This window comes from Canis aureus, chromosome 7 (genome assembly GCF_053574225.1).
Source record: "Canis aureus isolate CA01 chromosome 7, VMU_Caureus_v.1.0, whole genome shotgun sequence".
Classification (NCBI taxonomy): domain Eukaryota; kingdom Metazoa; phylum Chordata; class Mammalia; order Carnivora; family Canidae; genus Canis; species Canis aureus.
Genome location: NC_135617.1, coordinates 63,775,367 through 63,800,152, shown reverse-complemented (window position 1 = coordinate 63,800,152; position 24,786 = coordinate 63,775,367). Strand labels below are relative to the sequence as shown.

At 46.7% G+C, this 24,786-nt stretch overlaps 1 protein-coding gene and 1 long non-coding RNA gene across 5 annotated transcripts in view; both read right to left on the bottom strand.

Moving 5' to 3' along the window:
• The window catches only part of MOCS1 (molybdenum cofactor synthesis 1), a 34,717-nt gene extending 19,922 nt beyond the window's left edge, over positions 1–14,795 (bottom strand). For all 4 annotated transcript variants that reach the window (XM_077904145.1, XM_077904146.1, XM_077904148.1 and 1 more), the window contains exons 1-3: positions 14,580–14,795; positions 7,659–7,785; positions 5,936–6,103 (exon numbers count right to left, since the gene is read on the bottom strand). In XM_077904145.1, coding sequence (XP_077760271.1) covers positions 5,936–6,103; positions 7,659–7,785; positions 14,580–14,702 — 418 coding nt within the window. In that variant the 5' untranslated portion in view covers positions 14,703–14,795. The remainder of the gene's footprint in view (positions 1–5,935; positions 6,104–7,658; positions 7,786–14,579) is intronic.
• Positions 14,796–17,825: 3,030 nt separating this feature from the next.
• Positions 17,826–24,786, bottom strand: part of LOC144316894 (uncharacterized) — a 155,674-nt gene continuing 148,713 nt past the window's right edge. Inside the window, exon 3 of the long non-coding RNA XR_013382726.1 lies at positions 17,826–18,134. This is a non-coding gene — a long non-coding RNA (uncharacterized LOC144316894). The remainder of the gene's footprint in view (positions 18,135–24,786) is intronic.

The window sequence follows — 24,786 nt, the reverse complement described above, 5'->3', positions numbered from 1 at the left end:
TAAAATTTTTGTGCATCAAAAGACACTTTCAACAGAGCAGCCACAGAATGGGAGAAAATACCTATAAATCATGTATCTGATAAAGGGTTAATATCAAGAATATTAGAGAATTCCTCAAATTTAGCAGCAACAACAAAACAACTTAATTTAAAAGCAGGTAAAGAATCTGAATAGATCTTTCTCCAGAGAAGATCTATGAACGGCCAATAAGCACATGAAAAGATGTTCAACATCACTAATCATTAGTGCAAATTGAAATTACAGTGAGATACCACCCCACACCCACTAGCTTGGCTACTATCAAAAAAAAAAAACAAAAACCCAGAAACAACCGTGCTGATGAGGATGTGGAGAAAGTAGAGCCCTCTGCACTGCTGGTGGGAATGTAAACTGGTGCAGTTGCTGTGGAAAACAGTATAGGGGTCCCCCCCAAAAAATTAGAAACAGAAATACCATATGACCCAGCAATGCCACTTCCACGATCTCTTTGAAATCAGGGTTTCAAAGAGATATTTTTACACCAATGTTCACAGCAGCATTATGGAGAAGCAATCCAAGCTGACCAATAAATAGATTACCAACACATGGTATAGACATAAATATTATTCAGCTTTAAAAAGAAATGTTGCGGGATGCCTGGGTGGCTCAGTGGTTTAACACCTGCCTTTGGCCCAGGTTGTGATCCTGGAGTCCTGGGATCGAGTCCCACATCGGGCTCCCTGCATGGAGCCTGCTTCTCCCTCTGCCTGTGTCTCTGCCTCTCTCTCTCTCTCTGTGTGTGTGTGTGTGTGTGTCTCTCATGAATAAAGAAATAAAATCTTAAAAAAAAAAAAGAAATGTTGCAATACACAACATTGAATGGAATGGATGAACCTTCAGGACATTATACTAAATGAAGTAAGCCAGACCCACAAAGACGAATATTCCACGATTCCACTTCTATGAAATTCTTAGGTAACCCAAATCATAACGACAAAGTATAATGGTGGTTGCCAAGGGCTGAGGAGAGTGGAGAATAAGGAGTTATTTTTTAATGGGTACAGAGTTTCAGATTCACAAGATGAAAGGAGTTGTGGATATGGATGGTGGGGATGGTACACAACAGTGTGAAAGTACTTAATACTACTGAACTGTTTAATTTAAAATGGTTAAGATGGGGGCACTTGGGTAGCTCAGTGGTTGAGCATCTGCCTTTGGCTCAAGTCATGATCCTGGGGTCCTGGGATTGAGTCCTGGGACATAGTCCTCTGCCTATGTCTCTACCCTCTCTCTGTGTGTCTCTCATGAGTAAATAAATAAAATCTTAAAAAAAAAAAAAACTGGTTAAGATGGGGGCACCTGAATGGCTCAGTCAGTTAAGCCTCTGACTCTTGATTTTGACTCAGGTCATGATCTCAGGGTTGTGAGAGTCAGCCCCACAATGGGCTCCATACTGAGTGTGGAGCCTGCTTAAGATTCTCTCTCTCCCTTTCCCTCTACCCCTCCCTGACTGCTCATGCATGCATGTGCACACACACTCTCTAAAAAAAAAAAAAAAAAGAAAAGAAAAAGAAAAGAAAAAATGGTTAAGATGGTAAATTTTATGTTGCATGTATTTTAACACACACACACACACACACACACACACACACACACAAATCCCAACAAAATTTTTCATGGAACTTGCCAAGTACTAAAATTTCCATGGACAAAGCATAGCTAAAGCACTGCTCAAGAATATAAAGAACTTGCTCAACCAGATAGTGGCCTTACCATGATGCTACAGTGATTAAGGCTGTATGATATTGGCATTGAGATAGACAAGCTAACCTATTGAGATAGAACAGCACCCATCACATAAATGCACACATGGTAGATTTATAGAGGAAGCAGAGGCTTCCAAAAGGAGGAACTAGAGAAAATGACTATCACATGGGGAAAAAAATGAAACTGGATTCCCCAAAATCAGCTACAGATGCATTCAGGACTTAAATGCAAAAGGCAAAATTTTAACTGTTTTAGTGGAAACAGAGGGAGTTGTTCTGACCTTGGGTGAGGTGTTTCAGTAGAAGGACATAAAAAGCACTGACCATAAAGGATAAAACTGATCCATTTAAGAACTGCTACTGATCAAAAGAATTGTTATACACAATGTCACTCATTTTTTTCAAACTGGGAAAAGACATTTGCAACATAAGTAAAGAACTGTTTCCAAACCAATCTGAAAGAACAAACAGAAAGAATAGAAATGGGAGCAAAAGACATGAGGTGGTATGACACAGGAGGAAAAAAAAAAGATATTTTGAGCTGATAAACATGTTGAGAGATGCTTGACCTCATTCCCAAATAGGGAAATACAAATAAAGACCAAAAAGAATACCATTTCATCCTCGTTCAGCTGGCAAAAATCCAGAATAAGAATACTGAGCACCGAGGAGGATATGGCTCAGAGGAAAGTGGCACAGGGCTCCGTAGATAACACCAAATTGTTTTCCAAAGTTAAACATTCACCTATTATACCAGGCAGCAATTCCACTCCTACAGGAAGGGCACTCTAGGACACATGAACGAAAATAAAAATGTTCCAAGTAGCACTGTTTATAACATCCAAACACTGGAAGCAGCCCAAACGCTCGCTCACTAACATGATAGAGTGTGCTACATATACAGAATGGGACAGCAGAGAAAAGGAACGGATTGCAACTCGGAATGACGTGTACAAATTTCCATTGCGTCAAAAGAGCAAGCCCGGAAAGACACACAGCATGATCCTCATAAAGTTCCAAAATGCTGTCTTTCATTTTTTAAAAATGAGATAGGGAATGATAAATACAAACAGCCCAAACCTTCACCATCGGCCGAGACAACGGTTGGCCATGTGGGGCTACTTCAATTAATTACGATGTAATAAAGTTACCAGTTCAGTGCCTGGGTTACACCAGCCACATGCCGAGTCCCCAGGGCTATGCGTGAGTCCTCACTAGCGCATCATGCAACACAGATAGAGAACATTTCCACCAGCCGGAAAAGTTCGGTTGGGCAGTCCTGCTTCAGACGGCTTAGCTGAAAAAGAAGGGGTGGGGGAGCTTGTTCCCATGCCAAGCCAGGTGGGAGAAGCGCTTCGGAGTCTGGGTTGGCACAGGGGGATCACAGTAATTACAGACAGGGAGCCAGAGTGGGCTGCGTGGGCTTCCCGCGGGGAGCTCTGCAGCATCAGGCCCAAGACTGCCCGTGCTTCGGGCAGGGATCTGAAGTGATCAGGACAGCAGGCTCGGACAAACCTGGGATCCCTTCACTCTGCACCTCTGGGTGGGGTCCCTCCATATTCACACCTGGGGGGTGGGGACAAGTGTTGGTGAGCAATCCAGCTCTGACCGCTAAGCCCTCACCACCTCCCCTCAGCCCCGCTTCTCCACGAGTACCCATCTGCTGTGCCCTTCTGGGCAGCTTTGCTCTGAGGCACAGCCTCTGGGGAAGATCAAAGGAGCTTGGCTGAGAGATGCCAAGGTGTTAGCAAGCGCAGCACCACAGCAACCCACAGCCTAGCAGCTTTCATTCTTTTGGAGCATTGGGGGGGAAGTGCACGGCTGTCTTTCTTAGTCAACCCACACCCTTGGGGGTGAGAGGTAAATCCTCCCGAGCAGGTCACTGCAGTCGGGGCCTTGTCCTATCTAACATCTATGTGCTGACCAACCCTTGTTCACCCCATGCTATTGGCTAGGACCAAGAGCCATGGGCCATCATAGCAGGGAAGGCCTGTGAAGTGGCCAGGGCACAGATGAGGATACTGAGGCTCAGAGTGGGGAATGAGTCTGCCCAAGTTCACAGGGCTGGGCAGTGGCAGAGTGGGAACAGGGCTGTCAACTTTCCTGGTTTCCATGGAAAAAACAGTGTCCTTATGACTGTTCTCAGTCATCCCTCTTAGACTCGTGGTGATCCCCATCCCTCTGCTCCCCCACAGGCCCTGCACGGAGCACAGAGGTTGAGGATGGAACCCATGCCAGAGGGCAGATGATATGGCCTGAATGAGGGGGCTGGGCCTGGCAGTCAGCCAGGCTCAGCAGGTTCAGCTCTTTCCTGGAAACCAGTCTGGTTTCAGCTCTGAAGAGCCACCTGGAACAGGCGGTGAGCAACCCTAGGCCAGTTCCTCCAGCACAGGAATGAGGGCAGGATCCCAGGTCACGTGACCAGTGGTGGCTGGAGTCAGCTGGCCTTGGGGAAGGAGGGAAGAAAAAACTGTCAGGGGCACCTCCTCTGGGCTTCCATGGTCCTTAGCAGACAGCTGGCTCTGGCAGCTGCTTCTACCAATGGGCTGTGGATCCTCAATGGCAAGGCCTGCAGCTCATTCACCTTTGTGCCCCCCCAGCACAAGATCAGACACATAAGAAGCCTCCAGAGAACATTCACTGAATCAAAACAGAGGCCTGGGAGAGCCCACCAGAGCAGCAGGGGTGGGGTTCAGAACTAAGAACACAGAGCCTTATTTTCCTCTGATTTCATCATCTATAAACTATAGAAGCAAAGATCTCTCTCTGCCTGACCTTGAGGCTTAGAAGCAACGCTGAGCCCTTACAGAGAGTTTCCCCATGTGCTGGGCGTTTCCTGCTCATTTCCTGTGGGAGGTCCACTTTATCTCTGGAGGCTTAGAATGAATGTAAAAGTTGCCCAGGGGGTGCCTGGATGACCCAGGTCTTTATCTCAGGGTCCTGGGATAGAATCTGCTTCTCCCTCTGCTTCTGCCCCTCCCCACCACCCCTGCCTGTGCTCATGCTCACACTCTCTCCCTCGCTCACTCTGAAATAAAGATCTTAAAGAAAAAAAAAAAAAGTTGCCCAAAGGTTGCTGCTAGTAAGAGGCACAGCCGACATTCACGTGCAGGAATGTCCTACTTCAGAGATCATACTGCAAACCAACAAGTATCAGCGAGCACCAGCTACGCGTCAGGCATGTGCCTACATGCTGGGAACACAGCTGGGAACCAAAGTGGCCTCAGCTCCAAGAGCTTTCATGCCAATTAATGGGAGGAGACAATACAAAGGAAATATAAACATACAACCAAGTAACATAACCTCTCATGAGACAAATGCTATGAAGAAAAAATAAGGTAGGAGAAGGAGATAGAGTAAGTGGGGGTTGCCATATTTTTTTCTACAAAAGGCCAGATAGTAACAATTTTTGGCTTTGCCGGCCACATGGTCTTTGTAGCAACTATTCAACTCTGCAAAAGCAGCCCTGGGAAATATGTAAATGAGCAGATGTCCAGCTATGTTCCAATAAAACTTTATTAACAATGAATTTATGATTTCATGTGTCACAAAATGCTATTTTCTTTTGAGTTTTTTCTTTTAACCGCTTAGCAATATAAAAACCGTTCTTAGCCCACGGGTCATACAAAAACAGGTGGTGACCCAGATTAGGCCTATAGGCTCTTGCTTGCCAACTTCTGGGGCAGAGAGTAGCTGAGGTGTGTATGTGGAGAGAGTAGCTGAGGATGTACTTTGGAGAGAGTGGGCAAGGAGGCCTCCCCAGGGAGATGACATGTGTGCAGAGTCCCAAACAAGGCCAGCAGTGTGCACTGTGTTCCCAGCAAAGGGAAGAGCAAGTCAAAAGGCCTGGTGGTGTGTGTGGAGGGGTGGGATGGATTCAGAGGGACAGGCAAGAGGTCTCAGAGGTCAGCAAGAGTCAGACCACATGAACCTGAAGGCCCTGGTGAGGCTTTAGCCCAGCAACCCACTGGCTTCTTGCATTTAGCAGCTTTGCAACTTTGAGTAAGTTACTGAACTTCTGAGCCTCATGTCCTAACAAGATAGGAATAATAATGGTAGCTGTCTCAGAGGCTGGTAGGGCTAAGTGAGCATTATGTTCTGAATGGATGTCAGCTGCCGATATGAATACTGAAGTCCAGCTGGATGCAGCAGGAGTTAGTAGAAATGGCCACAGCTTTTGTCAAACTCACCCACAATGTCCACCACGTCTGGCCGAATGAGCGGCTCTCCCCCTGTGAGCCGGATCTTGTCTACACCTTCCTTCACAAAGAGCCGTGCAAGTGTCAGGATCTCCTCTGTGGTCAGCAGGTCGGCCTTGGGGGTCAGTGGGACACCCTCCTCAGGCATGCAGTACTGACCTGAGGGGAAGGGAGGGGACACAGAGGTAGGCCATGACCACAGCACTTGGGCCTATGGGGCCAACAGACCCCCATTCCTCCACCAGGCCAGAAGTCTCTCTTGAACCCCACCTGGATGATGAGGAATGGCCTCGCCAAATCTGAGCTGGTACAAACCCTAGTGACTCTCTTGGGGCCCCACCTTTGTCATCTATGACATGCCAACACTGCCCCTTCCCTCAGAGAGGAGGCCAAGGGAATGGGTTAAAGAGGATGGATCTGGGAATCTCTGGGTGGCTCAGCGGTTTAGCAGCTGCCTTCGGCCCAGGGCATGATCCTGGAGTCCCCGGATCGAGTCCCACATCAGGCTCCTTGCATGGAGCCTGCTTCTCCCTCTGCCTGTGTCTCTGCCTCTCTCTCTCTGTCTCTTTCATGAATAAATAAATAAAATCTTAAAACAAATAAAGATAAAGAGGATGGAACAGGGGGAGAGCAGAGGCAGCCTTACGTGGGGGATGCCAAGAGGCTGATTCCCTCAGCACGTGGGGCAGTTAGCTAGGCAGGATCTGTCTGGCAGACCTAGGCCCTGGGCCCATTCCTTCTGGCACTGGCCACCTCTCATTTCATCTGGTTTGGCAAATCGTTATCTCTGTAGTGACAAGAGCTCTCATGTCCAGCCTATCCATTTCAGGTTATCAGTCCCATTTCACAGGTTGGAAAACTGAGGAACTACTTGTTCAGGGTGAGGTAGCAGAATGGGTCAAATGAGGGGAGCCTGGAGGGTGGGGGGTACCATCCCCTACCATCAGCTCCTATGGGAGTTTTATCAAGGACTGGGTCAAGATCTGGTATGGAGCCATTTAGTCAAAATTAGTGAAGGATCCAGAATTGGTCTTTTAAGATAGAATAGAACAGGTAAAGAATATCAGAACATCAGAACCGCATGCTGCAAGCACTGTTTGATAAAACATTTACTATATACACATGTGTATTTATTGGGCCATGAAGTAAATATATTTCTTATTGGGCACTACCATGGAAAGCAGGAGAGAGGAAAGAGACAAACTTTGAAATTCCCTCCAGCAGTGGCTACACCTCTGGCACACTCCATAAATGATTATGAAACGAATACGCTGTGTATTAGCCTGGCCCCAAGCAACTTCTGTCACAGGACTGGGATGTCTTCATAGTGGCAGTGCCGGCCATGGGCACCGCTGTGTACCTCATATGTTTACAGTGTCCAGCACCCCCAAACCAGCCCCTGGCCACATCCTGAACTCTGGGAATCATGTGAAACAGGACAGAGGGAGAAAGAGCCCTGAATAGTGAGATTTAGGTCCAATCTCGATTATAATGCTGTTCTCAAAATTAGTTCTAAGCAGAACTCAGCTCCCAGGATCGTAAAGATTCAGTTGCCGATCCAGGATCAGCAACCCCAGCTGGCAGGCAGGGAAGAAGGGAGGGCAGAGACACTGCTGGTAAGAGGAATGGGGTGGGTTCAGGAGGATTCCCGGGCACAGGGAGATTTCAGAGGCTGCCTCAGCAGTGGGGACAGGGGCCCAGGAAGGTGACTCACATCTGAGATTGCACTTCTCGGTGAGGGAGATCCGCAGGTAGCTGTGTTGCCGGCCGAAGCTGTCGGTGAGGAAGGCAGAGAAGGGGACCGCGTGCTCCCGCAGGAACTGTCTCCGCCTGGACAGCTCCTGCAACGTGGGGCAGAGGAAATGTGGGCCTCTGTGCCTGAGCTGGGGGGAGAGGGGCATGGAGAGCCCACCCCAGGGACATAAGCCCCCTCCCATAGGACATCCCCTCCCCCATCGTCATCTTAGACATCCATGTGGGCTCTACAGTCCTGGGGGAGCAGGGATTCTCCCACAGGGAAGGACCTTGCCCACAGGGAAGGACCTGTCCCCAAGGCCTCAACTCAGCCCCAAGGGAGCAGTACCCCTATGGGGACACAGCTGCCCCGCCCAGCCCCCTTTCTCTCCCTGTCACCATCCTACTGCCCACCCTCCTCCTTCAAAGGAAGGCTGTCCAGGAGCAAAGATCTCCAGTATTTCTTGGATGGGTCAGTGGGAGAGAATGTGCCACTCAGCACCTGGTCACTATGCCAAGTGGCAAGTGTGTCCAGAACAGAGGAGAGGGGAAGACGGTCACTGATGGTGGCCACCTGGGACACAGTGAGCCACTTCTCCAACCCAGACCTCACATTCCCTACCTTTGGAATGGGAGACGGAAGCAGCTCAAAGCAGACTCACTAACTCTGCGGGGTGAGTGTCATATCAGCTGCCTCCACATACCTACTCTCCTGTCAGCTGGGCTCCCTGGGGCCTCAGCACTGCCCAGGAGGACCTAATGAGCTAAGCCACTGGGAACAGCTGAGGACTACACCCAGCTGGGGGAGGGAAGGTACATTCACGGGGAAGGCTCCCCTCATGTGGAAGGCTTCTGAGGCAGGGACAGCCTTGCAGAAGGAATGAGGCCAGCAGCCTCTAGGAAGGTAGTATGGGGAGGCCCGCAGGATCCCACTAAACCCATGCAGAGATTGGTCTTCATCTTTCACCCCACCCATTGCTGGAAGGAAGGATTATACACCCACTGTCTAAAGCCTAAGAGGGAGGAGATTGCTGGAGGCTCCCTGCAAGGCCCAAACTCCTCCTGGGGAGAGACAGAAGGCAGCCAACCTCAGTGTTTTCCCAAGTCTGATCTAGTCCAACTTCCTGTCACAATGGACGCTGATGACATAGTTGCTCCATGGAAGGAACATTTACAAAACATGTTTAAGCTTCCAAAGAATGCTCTCTGTTCAATTCCCACACCTACCCCATAAGGGATTACTGTAACTGAAGCTTGGATGGGGTTCAAGAACCCCACAGGCCAAACCAAGCTTCAAATCCAGGTCTTCTGAGTCCAAGCTCTATATTCCTCCCTCTAATTGCAAAGGGTGAGTCCAAGAAGGTACGTGGGATGGAGCATAGGGTGGGGAGAAGTCCTTTCTTAGAATCTTTATCACAAAGGAATCATGAAGTTGATCATGAGATTGTTCATGGGGTCTGTGGCCAGGGGCTCTGGACTGGTTTCTGGGCCAGGTGTGTCCCAACACCCTGAGAAAGCACCCCCACTTCTCCAGGCCTGTTTTCCCAGTTATAAAATAAGGACCTAGCGATGGGCTTGGGTAAGAGAAGGGAAGGGGGTCAGGAATCTAGAAGGTCAGCACCCAGGGTTATCATGATCTTGTAACCTAAGAGAGCAGAAGGCCTCAGGCCCCCTGGAGGCCCAGGGTAACTGTGCACCTGGAAGGAACATTACTTCAATGACCTTCTCAGCACTGGCTGCACCTGGCAGCTTCAGGAAAAACTTCCCTCAAGAGCAACCGAATTTGGATCTCTGAGCACGTGCATTTCTAGTCTCTCTAGTGGATTCTAAAGTACAGCCAGGGTCAAGGACCACGGACTCAGGAGATAGAAGAGACAGAAGTGAAAGTATGTGGGGGTGCTTCCAAGATTTTCCTGGGTGCATAAAAGTGACCTCACTCTGCTCACCCCAAGACCAGTGTCCTCCAAGTCCCATGACAAGCAAGCAGCGCTCGCTTCTCTGAACTGCTGCCTACTAGAATCCTCACAGTCCTTCCCACCTCCCTCCCTCACCCCACTGCCTTTCCACCAGTAGCCTTGGGGGTCAGGCAGGGGATACTACAGAGTCAAGACCACAGTCCAAAAGATCAGATCCCTGGAAGTCTGCATTTCTGGCAGAGTTGCACCCAATTCCTCATCAAAGTCTTACGATTTAGAAATTTGTTAGTGGCCTCAGGCCCCACCCTCTCACTAGTCGCCCTTCCTAATACTGGAGGTTGGTGGCTGGGTGAGGGAGGAGTCAAAGGGCACCAACTGGGAGCAAGTGAGAGGACCAGGGAGCATGACTTGGCAGAAACAAGGGAGCCAGCGGAGCAATAGGGCACAGGAAATGGAATGAGGCACTCTGCTGTGGCCCTCAGAGGGGCAGGCTGGATTTCACTGCTGAGACCTAGAGTGACTTTATCTAGATTCATTCCGACTCTGTACTGCCAGAAGCAACCCCTCACACACACACACACACACACACACACACACACACACACACACACAGTCTCTCACCCAGCCAGCCTCGCAAACTCATCACTGTGACATTCACAAGTTTCATCTCTGCCTCTTCTCTCCTCCAACACTGCATGTCCTACTTTCATTCTTCCATCTTTCCCTTTCCTTTAGAATACCTGGAGGAAAAAATAGCAGTGCCAGTCAGAGGAGCCCTGGACCCAGAAGGCATTACCGGGCAGAGTAGACAGCGATGTCCTTCACCCAGGAAGGGCTGGGACCTGTCAGAAGCAGCAGAAAGCCCTTAGCTGCTTATATCCACAGAGCCCAGCCTGGCCCGGCTGTTGCCCTGGTGTGGGAAGCCCTCTGCCTCCTTCAGTATCCTGACATCTACACAGTGTGTCACTGGATCAATGAACGAAGAGGCTGGGCCTTCATCAGAAGAGAAAGGTGGTGTGTGCAAAGCCAGTCACACTGGGGTCATCATTCATCTCCAGGCTGGTCTCACCTAGTACAGTGGCTCTCAGCTGTTTGCACATCAAAACTACCAGCAGTGCTTCCAAGAAGCGCTGCTGCCCGAACCCCACTCCAAAGATTCTGACTCAATTGCCCCAGGATGGGGCCCTGGCTTTTTTTGTTGTTGTTGTCTCAGTTCTTCACTTTGTGGCTTGGCTGAGAAGCACTGGCCCAGCAACACCAGGATCAGGAGCTATTTTAATCTGGGGGTAATTGTTGCAGTTCAGAGCACAGGCTCTAGGAGTCAGTAAACCTGAATTACAAGCCCGGGTTTATTACTAACTAGCTGTAGAGCAAATCACCCCAATTTTTCAAGCCTTCATTTCTTCATCCATAAAGGGTGGAGAATAATCCTACCTAACTAGGTTGAAGGAGTTCCTGGCACATAGCAGGTATTCAATAAATGATCGTTACCCTTTTCTGAATACAACTCCTACTTACTATATTGATTTATTAGACACATATTCGAGGAGCACTGTGTGTGCAGTAGCTGGTTTTCCCACTCTTGGCAGGTCCCCCAGTCAGTCTCACAAGGCCCAGGTCTACTTGATGGCAGGCAGGCCAAGGCTGGGGTTTCAGACTTGCTATCACAGTTCCCAAAGCTGGGCAAGTGGTGTCTGAACTCCTCCAGGACCATGGACACAAGTGCAGATGACCAGGCACTAGGCAGCCTGCCATCTGCTACTGGATGTATCTTGTCTACCTGCCCAGGGGTGATTGGGGTATAATGGGGTGGGGAAGGGGAGTGCAAAGGAATTAGTTAAGGGAGGAATGCCACCCACAAAGTAGTCACTAACTTTGGGCACTGGAAGGATAAAGGCCAGCCCCCAAGTAGCTCTAGAGTATAATAAACAGAGTTATTCAGGAGAAAAAGAACACATTCCAAACTCCAATATCACTGGCTCTGATTTGGGATCCTTGCTATTTGGGGTGACATATACCAGAGGTGCCTCAAAATTAATCTCTATTAAACAAGAAGACACAGCAAAGCACCCTGCCCAAGGTCTGGATCCTTTCTCTCCCTCCAACCTTCCCTAAGTGTGGGGTCTTTACACGTATGGCTCCTGGCACGGACAGTTGCACTTCACCAGAGCGAGGATTTTGAAGGAAAGATTGGAACTCAAGATAACCCCCTGAAAGTTCCTCTTTTCCTTTGTGCATTACCCTAGGCTGGGACCTGCTGTCCCCTCCTACCTTCTCTTACACCCACTTCCTTCCTGCATAACACCCCCTTGCCAATAGTTATTCATTTTGACCCTCTGAACACCAGGTGGCTTTGCCCTGCAAAAAGTCACCCTCTCCCTGCCTAGGGAGATCCCTTGCCCCTGCCCTGCTCCAAGGCAGCAGGCCTAGGACTGGAGGCTAGCCCCTGTGGTCCCAACAAAGCCTGCGTGGAGCCTGGGAAGAAGACAGGTGTCATGCTGAGCTACAGTAAGCCCTGCAGAGGTTGTGTGGGCCACCCCCAATCTGGATAGCAGGTAGATGTGTCTCCCCTACCCACCTCCCCTTATACCTGTAGAAGCTACACAGACCAAGTCCAAGGCCCACTTTCTACTGTCCTCACCACCAGCTCCTATTCCACACTTGCACATCTCTCTCACACCCACATCCTGGCACACAAACAGGTAACACTCAGTGGCTTTTCCCTCAGTCTCTCTAAGCACCCCCCAAGGTGTAGAGAAAAGTGCCTGCAGGAAGGGAAGCGGGGACAGGATTCCCCATGCTCTACTCCTACTCTTGCCAACTGGAAAGTTCTGTGAATAGGCCGACCATATAGATCTCCCGACTTGCCTTGCCTTGGAGGTTTTCTTAAAGACATTCTGTGCCTTCCACTCCGACTCGTAGTGTAAAGATGGGCTGGCCCAACCCTCTAGTTTTAAAGACATGAAGAGAAGAGGAGTGACAGCCCAGGAGCCAGGTGAAATTGGAGACAGAGTGAGGGTGAAAACCTGGGGCTCCCTGTCTAATATTCTATTCCATGTGCCCCCCTCACTAGTTGACTTTCAAACAACCAGAAATATCTGCTGACTCCACTCCCTGCAGAGCACCATGTTAAGCACCATGCAGAAATGTCTAGAAAGGTAAGGGAGCACTCAGCACTTGAGGGGCAGGAAACATGCCTGCTGCGATAACCCTAGTGGGGAATGTCCAGCATAGAAAGACTATGACCAAATAGTTGACAGAATGGCTACCCTGAGTGTCCAGTGCATGGGGACTAAAGGGACACCGCATGTGCCAATGGTGGCAAGGCTGACAACAATTACAACAAACATGTACCTAATGCAGCACTTACATGTGCTGTCAGCCTTTGTTCTAAGTACATATCTTAAGCATATACTCTTTTAATCTCTATAACCACCCCATGAAGTAGATACTTACTCCCATTTTACAGATGAGAAGACTGAGGCACTAGAAGGCATAGGGACATGCTGAAGTTCACATACCTACTAAAAGGTAGGGGCTTCCAGAGCTGGGCTTCCAAAGCTCACATTTTGCTCCAGAGTCTGTGTTCTTACCTGCTCATTACACCCCTCTTTACGGGGTAAAGGAAAGTGTGGGACAGCCTCTCACCCTACTCTCCCCACAAGGACAAAGCAGGAGTACAGGTGCTAGAGTCTGACTGAGTTCCTGCTCCCTTCTTTTCAGCTCTGTAGAAGCTGCTCAACCTATCCTCCAGGGAAGTTCACTTGGGTTGAGCCCCCTCACCTAAAAATACAAATTCCTGACCTCACGGGGTTTCCCATGAGGACTAAAAGAGACCAAGTATGAAGTCACTTAGCCCAGGCCCTCTCCTGAAAGGCACAAAGGAAATTAGGGACAGCAGGAAGAAGGAACTCCCCTTCTCCTGAATTCTTTAAAGCTCTCTCGGCAATCTTTGCTGTCTTATTGTTCCCCCCAGTGAAGTTTGGAGTTCAAGGATACTGAAAAACTTCCCAGCAATGAGGCCTGATTATCTGAAGATTCCAGAGGGGATCAGACACGGGCAAAGCAAGTTAGGCTAAGGCCCTCCCTGCCATTGAGCAATAGTGGCGGTGGTGTTGGAGGGCGGAGGGAGGGCATGATCTGATGATTCCCAGGGCATGAAGCTTTGTGCTAAGAAATGGGGGGTGGGGAGGTGGGGAAATGACCAGATGAGTCTAGAAAAGAGGTTTCACCAAATGAAAAAGAAACACTTCTCCCAAAGTTATTCCCTGACCACATGGGCAAAAGAACACCAAACTTAAAACTTGTGATGATATGAATCACTCTGCCAGTGCTGTCAAGGACTGATGGGGCCTATCCCAAGCCTTAAGGAACAATAGGATTCCTAGCCTGAAAGGAGCTCCTGCTCCCTTCTGCTGGGGAATGAGGCTGAGCCCTCCTAAGGGACAGGAAGATGAAACTAAAAGTCAGTGAAGAAGTCACAGAGCCCTATAACTACAGACGTGACCACTGCCTACCGGTGGCACCAAGGTGACATTTTTGACCAGGATGTCACAAGAACACCTGATCACACACAGACCACGTCCACTGGAGCGAGGGGGAGGGAGGTGACTGTTCAAAACACAGGGTGAGTGAGACGGGGCTGAGAAGGGCACAGTCAACTCTGGACCAGAGTCCTCCCTGCCTGCTGCCCTGTCCCTGGCGGTCACCCAGACGTGGAAGGCGTTGCATGGGGCTGGGCAGGGAGGTGGCTGGTTGTGCAGCACCCCAGGGAGCGCCCGCCGCTTGGGGTACCAGGTGAGACCGGGCAGCCTGGGGAGCATCCCTCCACTGCTCTCCCGACCCACAGGGGAAGGGCGGAGGGGTCCCTCCCCGAAGCGGCGCGGCGGCCCGGCCTGGGTGCTTCCAGGTGTGAGGGACAGCTGGCCGGCCGGGCCGCTCCTTCCCGGGAAGGTGTGGATGGATGTGGATGTGGGCGGGCTCACCTCCGCAGCAGTTCGGGAGGGCTCCCCCGGGCGGTGCTGCGTCACTGGAGCGCCCGAGCTGCACCTCCGGACGCTGGACCTCAGCACCCGCTGCAGCATCCGGGACACCGGCCTCGCCGCCATGAAGCCTGCTGGCCGGGCCAGGTTCCAGCCGGCTGCCGGGCTTCGGGAGCGCACTAGCCCTGGGCTCGCCGCCCCGGGTCCTCGCGGCGGGGGCGGGGCGGGGCGGGGCGGGGGCGGGGCCCGCGCAGCCAATCCGGGGAGGGCGCCGCGCCGCGTGGCCTTCTGGGAGTTGTAGTCCACTCCCGCTGCTCGCCTGGCCCGTATGTGCCTTCCAGGGCTTCGCAAGTCCCCCCACCCCGCGCAGTCACCCGCAGCTCCCAAGTCTTTTCTACAGGCTTTTCTGTCTGCGCGCTCATCCAGGACCTAGATCGTGGTGTGACTAGCGCAAAGTGCTGTAGGCAGGGCAGGACTGGGGCCAAATGAGCGAAGCCTTCTTTGCCTTGGGCACAAAATGGAAAGGGGTGCCAAAAACGTAGGTTATCAAGATAAATAATACCTAAAGTAGTGTTTTTAAAAGTTGGAATCAAAAACAAATAAATAAAAGTTGGAATCAATACAGAATTAAAAAATTCATGGTGAACAAGATATCAATATTTTATGCAAAAACAAAATCTGGGCTTGCACATTTATGGCATCTCTCACTCCCTTTGAGGTAGTCTAGGTCCTGGTTGAAGGCTGGTGAGCTCCCTCTTTAAAGATACACTTCTTCAATTGTGCCCCCCAAAAAACATTAACACACTTACCCTCCCTGTTTTAAAAAGGAAAAATGAACTGTTGGGACTTAATCAAGATTAAAAGTTTCTGCACAGCCAAAGAAACAGTCAACAAAACTAAAAGACCACCTACAGAATGGGAGAAGATATTTGCAAATGACATACCAGATAAAGGGCTAGTATCCAAGATCTATAAACCCAACAGCCAAGAAGCAAACAATCCAATCATGAAATGGGCAAAAGACATGAACAGAAATTTCACCAAAGGCAACATACACATGGCCAATAAGCACATGAGAAAATGCTCTGCATCACTTGCCATCAGGGAAATACAAATCAAAACCACAATGAGATACCACCTCACACCAGTGAGAATGGGGAAAATTAACAAGACAGGAAACAAAACAAATGTTGGAGAGGATGTGGAGAAAGGGGAACCTTCTTGCACTGTTGGTGGAAATGTGAACTGATGCAGCCACTGTGGAAAACTGAGTGGAGGTTCCTCAAAGAGTTAAAAATAGACCTGCCCTAGGACCCAGCAATTGCACTGCTGGAGATTTGCCCCAAAGATACAGATGCAGCGAAACAGCAGGACACCTGCACCCCAATGTTTATAGCAGCAATGTCCACAATAGCCAAACTGTGGAAGGAGCCTCAGTGTACATCAAAAGATGAATGGATATAGAAGATGTATATATAGGGACGCCTGGGTGGCTCAGCGGTTAAGTGTCTGTCTGCCTTCAGCTCAGGACATGATCCTGGAGTCCTGGGATCGAGTTCCACATCCGGCTCCCTGCATGGAGCCTGCTTCTCCCTCTGCCTGTGTCTCTGCCTCTCCCTCCCTGTGTCTCTCATGAATAAATAAATAAAATCTTAAAAAAAGAAGATGTGGTCTATATATACAAGTATTACCCAGCCATTAGAAAAACGAATACCCACCATGGATGGAACTGGAGGGTATTATGCTGAGTGAAGTCAGTCAATTGGAGAAGGACAATCATTATATGGTTTTACTCATACAGGGAATATAAAAAATAGTAAAAGGGATTATAGGGGCAAGGAGAAAAAATGAGTGGGAAATATCAGTGAGGGTGATGAACATGAGAGACTCCTAACTCTGGGAAATGAACAAGGGGTAGTAGAAGGGGAGGTGGGTGGCGGATGGGGTGACTGGGTGACGGGCACTGAGGGGGGCACTTGACGGGATGAGCACTGGGTGTTATACTATATGTTGGCAAATTGAACTCCAATAAATATATACATATATATATTTAAAAAGGAGTATATGGGAAGAAATCATAGAGTAAGTGGATATCATTTTTGTAACTTCCTACATGCCAGGCACCATGCCAGGCAACATTCAATACTTACAATAATCTTACAACTAGTAGAATGTGAATTTTGCAACTGAGGAAATGGAGTCAGAGAGGTTAACTTTCCCAAAGGCATACAGTTGATCAGTAGCAAAACTTGGGTCTAAATCTAGGATAATCTCACTCTTAAAGTCAAGATTCGGTGTGTATCAGGAATGTGTGTGTGGGAGGGGGCAATCGCTCCCCCTGAAAAAACAAAGAGCTATAGTCCTCTAAGATTTTGGATGGTAACACACTCAACAATGAACTTATGGGACTAAGAATTATGATGCTCAAACTAACCATCTATTGTATCCAAAACCCCATGGCGGTGGAATTGCAAGAATCACACATTGATTGGAACACTCTAGCTGCCAAATATATATTAGAAAATGAGGGTCTTGGTCTCCTAGTCTTGAAGAATTGGCAGTTTAATGGGGAGGAAAGCATAACTGTCACTGATATGCACAAATGCAGCCAGCCTGGGATAATAAATAAATAAGTTGGGATAATTCTAGCCTCAGACTCAAGGTGAGTTTCTTATGTTATTCAGAGTTCAGACAATACATCACAGGAGTAAGGGTGTGTCTGTGTATATTTGAAACTGGTAGGAGAGATCTCACAGAAGTATATTTGCAAAGGGCCTGAGGCCCACTGAGTATTGTTCAAGCTCTGTCCACTGCTAAATTTGATGTGTGGATTTGTCAAGGGAACCGAGTGTGGGAGTAAAAAAGATGCCTGAAGGGCTTCCAGGAGCAGCCTCAATTTCAGGGAAGAGACATAATGAACATCTGACATAATGAACTTGATCCAGGAGAAAGTCTTTAGAATTTGGAGGAAGCAGGGGTGCCTGGGTGGTTCAGTCAGTTACGTGTCTGCCTTTGGCTCAGGTCATGATCTCAAGGTCCTAGAACTGAGCCCAGAGTTGGGCTCCCTGCTTAGCAGGGAGTCTGCGTTTCCCTCTCCTTTTGCTCCTCTCCCTGCTCATCTCTCTCTCTCCCTCTCAAATAAATAAATAATAAATAATAAAGCTTAAAAATTTTTGGAGGAAGCAGAGATTCTGAGTCTCTGTTGGTTCTGAATCAGCTCTGTCCCAGCTGCATTACTTTCTTCTGACTGCTATAACAAATTAGCATGTAGTTGGTGGTTTAGAGCAAAGTTTATTCTCTTACAGTTCTAGATGTCAGACTCACTCCCTCTGGAGACTCTAGGGGAAAATCTGTTACCTTTATCTTTTCCAGCATCTGGAGCTGAATTCCTTGGCTCATGGTCCCTTTCTTTACCTGCAAAACCAGCTGCATAGCATCTCATGGCTTGTTTCTCTTCTGTTTTCAATCTCTCTCTGCCTCCTTCTTATAAGGATATTTGTCATTGCATGTAGAAACCACCTGGATAATCCATATGATATGAATGCTTCACTGTGGATTCTTCTTAGGGCAGGGGAGGCGGGAGACAAAAAACAAGTGGAGAGACAAGGTTAGTAGGATAGGATAGGGAGAGAACTATTTACCAGTTGGCCAGAAACCAGATCACTAGAGGTAATTAAATTAAGGGGTATTAAATATCTTAAATGAGCCCCTAAAGATGATCTTGTGGTCTTACCCAGTATCCCTACTCTTTGGGCCCATCTGAAATGCCACCAGTTGCATGAAACCTTTCTAGATTCTCCCCTCTTCCTCCAAACGGTAGGTGACTGTTCTTCCATTTGATTTTTGTCACTTTTATCAGACCCTTGGAATGCCAGTATTGTGCAAGACCTCACAGCCTATTCAGTTTTGGTTGTACACTGAAATCTCTATATTATTGGCAATCTACGTGAACACTTATAGTGCTGGGAAACTTTCTAATTTCCTGACTTGCCTATTTCCCTTAAATGCCTCTTTGCCTACTAAAATTCTTACTTGTATTGAGCAGAAATGTGCCTCTTTCTGTCAATACACTATGATGAATGTTATCCAGGCCATGCACACTACTCATGATTATGGTTAAGAAAATACCTCCAGGAGCTCACAGCCTAGAATATGGCTCTGATCTGGAGAGTCCATGGACAGATTTGGAAGGGAACTCAGAACTTGAATGTACCATATTGTATATATGCATATTTTTCTGGGAAGAGGGGACTTTTATCGCATGCTTAAAGAAACCCATGACACTAGAAAGATAGAGAATACACATCTGGAAATCACCCTTCTAAGATATCATCCTATTGGACCAATTTTTAGCTCCTGGGACTATGCATCTAGCCTCTCTTTCATTTGAGAGACTTAACACAAGTTCACTCTGCTTCAAGGTAAACAGCAGAAGTTATTGCCAATCCTTCTGTAGAACAGTATGTCAGTCATTGTGTCATTTTAGTCTGTCTTCCCAAATACAATTTGGTTGTCTAAGTGCTAGTAGCAGATTGTAGCTTTGAAAGATAGCTATAATATCTCCCATTTCACTTGTTCTTCTAGAGCAGTGCTGTCCAATAGAATCTTCTGTAATGAAGGAAACACTTTAAGTTCTCATGTGGCTATTGAGCACTTGAAATATGGCTAGTGTGAATGATGAACTGAATTTCTACTTTTAGTTTTAATTAATTTAAATGTAAGCAGTCATGTGTGGCTAGCAGCCACTGTGTTGTTCAGTGTTGTTCTAGAACCTTGCTTCCCCCATCAGGAAGTAGAATTAATTCTCCACTTACATCTGGGTGTGTTTATAATTGTCTTATAACCAATAGAATATGGCATAAGTGATGCTGCATGACTTTTAAGACTATGTTTGAAAAATAAGATGCAACATCCACCTTACAACTTACCTCTAGTGATCTGCTCTCTGCCTGGCTGGAAGATACTTCTTTCCTATCTCCCCGCCCATTCCTATTCTCTTCCCCATCCCTCTTGTATCCCCTAGCTCCCCACAAAGAGATCCAGGACAAAACTTGTAAGCAACCAAGATGTCCTTCAGGAGATGAAGGGATAAATAAACTGTAGTACATCCAGAGAGTGGAATATTATTCAGCACTAAAAAGAAATGAGCTACTGAGCTATGAAAAAGACATGGAAGACACTTGAATGGGAATTATCAAGGGAAAGAAGCCAATCTGAAAAGGCTACATACTATGTGATTCCAACTATGTGACTTTCTGGAAAAGACAGAATTATGGAGATAGTAAAGACATCAATGTGCCAGGGGGATGAAAAGGCAGAGTGTGGAAGATGTTTAGGTCAATTAAACTACTCTGTATGGTGTTATAATGATGGATATTTGTCATTATACATTTGGTAAAATCCATAGGATGTACAACACCGAGCATGAACCCTGTTGTTAACTATAGACTTTGGGTGATTTTGTTTCAGTGTGGGTTCATAAGTTTTAACAAATGTACTACTCTGCTGGGGGATGTTGACAGTGGAGAAGGCTGTGCCTGTGTGGAGGAAGGGAGTATATGGAAAATCTGTTACTTCCTATTTAAGAGCAGTTTTAGGTTCACAGAAAAATTAAATTTTTATTTTAAAAAATTCACAAAGGATTTCTGACCACATACCCCACTTCTCTGTAGTAAATAGGAGCTTTGAGTATCCAGCCCTCTATACTCATTCCAATCCCTCCCCTATCCTATCACTATCTATGGACATTCTTTGCAAATTTAGACACTTTAATTTTTAAAAAAGATTTTATTTATTTATTCATGAAAGACAGAGAGAAAGAGAGAGAGATAGAGAGCGAGAGAGAGAGAGAGAGAGAGAGACATAGGCAAAGGGAGAAGCAGGCTCCATGCAGGGAGCCCCGATGTGGGACTCGATCCCGAAACTCCAGGATCATGCCCTGAGCCAAAGCAGGTGCTTAACCACTGAGCCACTCAGGCATCCCTAGATACTTTAATTAGTCAATGAAATTGAAATATTTGAGAAAATACTGTTTCAATGATTTGTATAATTTTTTTTGTGGGGGCCTTCTCAGGATATTCTCCATTTGCCTCTCCAGACCCATTCCCTGACCCTCCCTACCCTTCTCTGACTACTAGGAGACTGTCCTCTACTATTGCTTTGATAGCATCACTCAGGCACCCTTGTCTCTGGTTTCTAAATGGATCTGGTCAGTAGGAGGTACAGCAGGATATTGGAAAGTAGAAGGAGAGAGATCAGAGTATTTATTTCCCCATCTCCCTGCCTGTTTTGCTGTGGTTTTAGCTGGTGTTATATAGCTCGTCTGCCATGAGTCCAGCTCTTACCAGGCCCCCAGTAACACTGTTTCTAACCCTCGTTCCTTCAGGCTTGGTGGGAAGAGGGTTGGCTTTCTTGTTGGTGGTCATGGATACTCAACATCCCTGTTGGCTACATCTAAAGAATGTTCTCTTTAGTAAAATATCCCTGCCCACATCTAAAGAATGTTCTCTTTAGTAAATATCCCTTCAAAAACTCTAGCTAAGAGGATGCCTGGGTGGCTCAGTTGGTTAAGAGATCGACTCTTGGTTTTAGCTCAGGTCATGATCTCACCATTGTGGGATTCAGCCCCAAGTCAGGCTCTGCACTCAGCATGGAGTCTACTTTAGATTCTCTCTCTCTCTCTCTCTGTCTCATAAATATATGTACACACATACATACATACATTATCCAGCTAAGTATGCTGTGTGTTTCTTGCTGGTTCCATGACTGATACCGGATTCAAGGATTTCTCCCTTCCACAGTACCCTAGATTCACCTTTGTTAACAGTGAGAATTATAACAGAGTGACATCATTTATTTATTTATAATGCCTTTAGCACTATCAATCCCTTGAGAGCTGATGCTCTCAAATTCAAACCATCTATAATCATAGTACCTTGCATGTGTTTAATGCACAGAAAATTCCCAATAAATGAGCATTAAATGGTGTAGTCCATATCTTTGACTTGGCTTTCAAGTGAAATGGCTGTATCAGTCAGAATGGATAGATTGTGTGGTTTTAACAACCCCAACATCTCCATGGCTGAGAACCACAAATATTTCTCATTTGTGCTACACATCCAGCAAGGGTTAGCTGGAGATTTTCTCATAAGCATTGTCCTCACCCTTGGTTCCAGGGTGATGGGGCAGCTAATATTTACATAGAACACTGGTGATTGCCAAGAGGGAAAGAATGTGATAAAGAGCAAACTACTCTTAGGCCTTTTTCCTGGAAATGCCACACAATGCTCTGCTTCAAGCAAGTCATGTGGCCATATCTAATTTCAAAGGGAAAAGAAGTTTAGCCCTCCCACAGAGAAGTGTGTATTGGCAGAACAGTAAAAATCTTACAAGGAAGAAAATTCCCTCGTGCTCTAATATATCATCCAGCTTTTCTATTCCCATGACAACTTTTCCTTTTATTCATCCCGGTTACTTCCATTGCATACTGAAAATGGCTATGATGTCCTTACAAGTCTGCACAAGTCAGCCATATGTATCCCAGAGCTTTGAAGCGCTGAATCTAGCACTGTCTTGTTTAGAGTCTGGTATTAACAAAATTAGGAGGAGAATCTGTAATACCTTTTTAATTCAGTGGTTCTCAAAGTATGGGTTTTTGAGGTCAACTATTTTCATAATACTGCTAAGATATTATCTGCCTTTACCACTCATGCTCCAATGAATGTAAAGAGGAATTTTCTACTGCCTATCTGATTGTAATTTCACATCAAATCAAATGCAAAAGTGGGTAGGTGAATCCAGCTGCCTATTACTAAGCCCATCACTAAAGAAATCTAATGTGGGATCCCTGGGTGGCGCAGCAGTTTAGCGCCTGCCTTTGGCCCAGGGCGTGATCCTGGAGACCTGGGATCGAATCCCGTGTGGGGCTCCCGGTGCATGGAGCCTTCTTCTCCGTCTGCCTGTGTCTCTGCCTCTCTCTCTCTCTCACTGTGTGCCTATCATAAATAAATAAAATTAAAAAAAAAAAAGAAATCTAATGTAACACAAGGCCACTTTTCTCCTTAACTTTTTGAAAACAGTTATTTTAGTAAAAGTGTTATGCTAACATACAATTTAATTTACTGATTTTGTTATTTTTAAATGAGTCAAATTTTTAATTTTGTTGTTTTAATTTCTAATATGGTAAATATAAATTGATGTACCAAATAGATATTAAATAGATATAACACACTAAAGCAAAAATTCTTTGGGGTCTTTGATACTTTTTAAGAGTATAGGTAGCTCCTGGCAAAATGTTTGAGAGTTGCTGCCTTAATATATATTCCCTCATCTCTTGCAAACCCAAAGGCATCCTAGCAGTGCTTTATGATTGCTCTGTGTTTACATTATCCTCCCCAAACCACTGAAAGTGAAATAAACTCATGCCAACTCCCTTATTTCCCTAGGCTCCTGGAGTAGGCTGTTTTGCTAAGGGGATAGTGGTGGGATGATGGCTTCAGGGGTCCTAACAGATCAGGTTCAATGCAGCAGCCCCACATTAAAAATCAACTCAACCCCGTGCTTCATGTTTAACATTTACCATTTGGTCACTTTCTCTCTCCTTGTCACTTAGGAGTCATAAACTTATCTTCATTTTTGTTGGGACAATTAGGTCATATAATGTAATGTGTCAGCAAGTGCTCTGTTATAGTATTGTTTGGGAGTAAGGAGTATCTTACTAGTTAATAGTAAGTAAGTCTTAAGGTCACTGAAACCATTCTTTCCTCACATGAAATAGATTAGAGATTGATTCCTTTGGGTTTATTAAGCCTCCAGGGAGTGTTTATTAGCATTAGGTAACCCCTGCAAGGGATTTGTGGGTCTATTATAAGCTGTGAATACCTCAAGTTAGTTTATTTTCTAAGAATGGGTAGTCAAGAGCAATAAAGAAGAATGGAGGAGGTATAACAACTAACTGGAAAGATTGAGAAGGCAGAGGGATTGCCCAGAATGTATGGGTACTGAGCCCTGAGACCCTTGATGTATAGGGAAAAGGAGGGCCAGGAGGGCATTGAGAGCTTTCTGAGATCTGCCCAGATCTTTGGTAGACTGGCCCTTCATGCCTATTTTGAAATCACCCCGAACTATTTCCCCTCCTAACCTCCTTATAAGTGAATATTGCTTTAAATAGGCCCATATATTCTTAAATACACCATACTTTAAAAGATGGAGCCTAGCTACCCGCCCCTTAACTGTGGGCTGAACTTAGAATTCTAGCAAATGGAATATGGCAAAAGTGATGGTAGTTCATCAAAGACAATGTGGTTTCCTCCTTGCTTTCTTTCTTGACTCACTCCCTCTAGGAGAAGCCAGTTGCCATGTTCTGGGCAGCTCTTTGGAGAGGCCATCATGACCAGGAGCTAAAACCTCCCACTGATAGATATGAGTAAATAAGGCCTCCAAACAACAGCCTTGTGAGGGAGCCATCCTGAAGGCAGGTACTCCAATCCCACGGGAAGCCTCAAATGACAGCAATCTCGTGTGATACCCAAGTCAGAGCCACTCAGCTGACCATTGCCAGATTCCAGACTCTCAAAACTGTGTGAGATAATAGATATTTGTTGTTTTAAGCCAAATGTAAACATGGGTGACTTGTTACATTGCGATGGATGATTAGTAAGTGTGTAAATTCTTCCTATGACTTACTATCTCTTTAAAGGTATCGCCTGCCTCCACTGCAGGAAAGGTATGCCCTTTGATATCTGGATTGGTGGAATTCCAGGCTGTTTATTCCCCTTTGCACCGTCTTACCTAGGGGATCCTTTTCTGCCTCTCTCTGCCCTGTGCTTTGCTTTCAAAGATTGGTTCCATGGCTTCCCTTGCCCTCAGGTTTCCATTTGGTTTTCATCTATGGAAAGCACAGTAGGGCAGCAGAGAGCAGGATGAGAGAAAGGACATCTCTAGATGTCTACCCCTGTAACTCCTTTCCTTCCCACCAGGCCTAGGGAGGCACAAGATGATTTTACACATGACTTTATCTTACTCAAACCTGTGGAGTTGAAGTTCACTGTTTTAAGGCCAATGCATTTGGAAGAAAAGCAGCTCACTCTTGGTTTCTCCTTTAAATTAGAAAATAGCCTCAAATTCCCCTAAGACAATCAAATCCATTTTTTTTTTCAGGCTTGATCCCTCTGCAAACAAAATCAGGTTGCGTTGTCTGGATTATGTGATT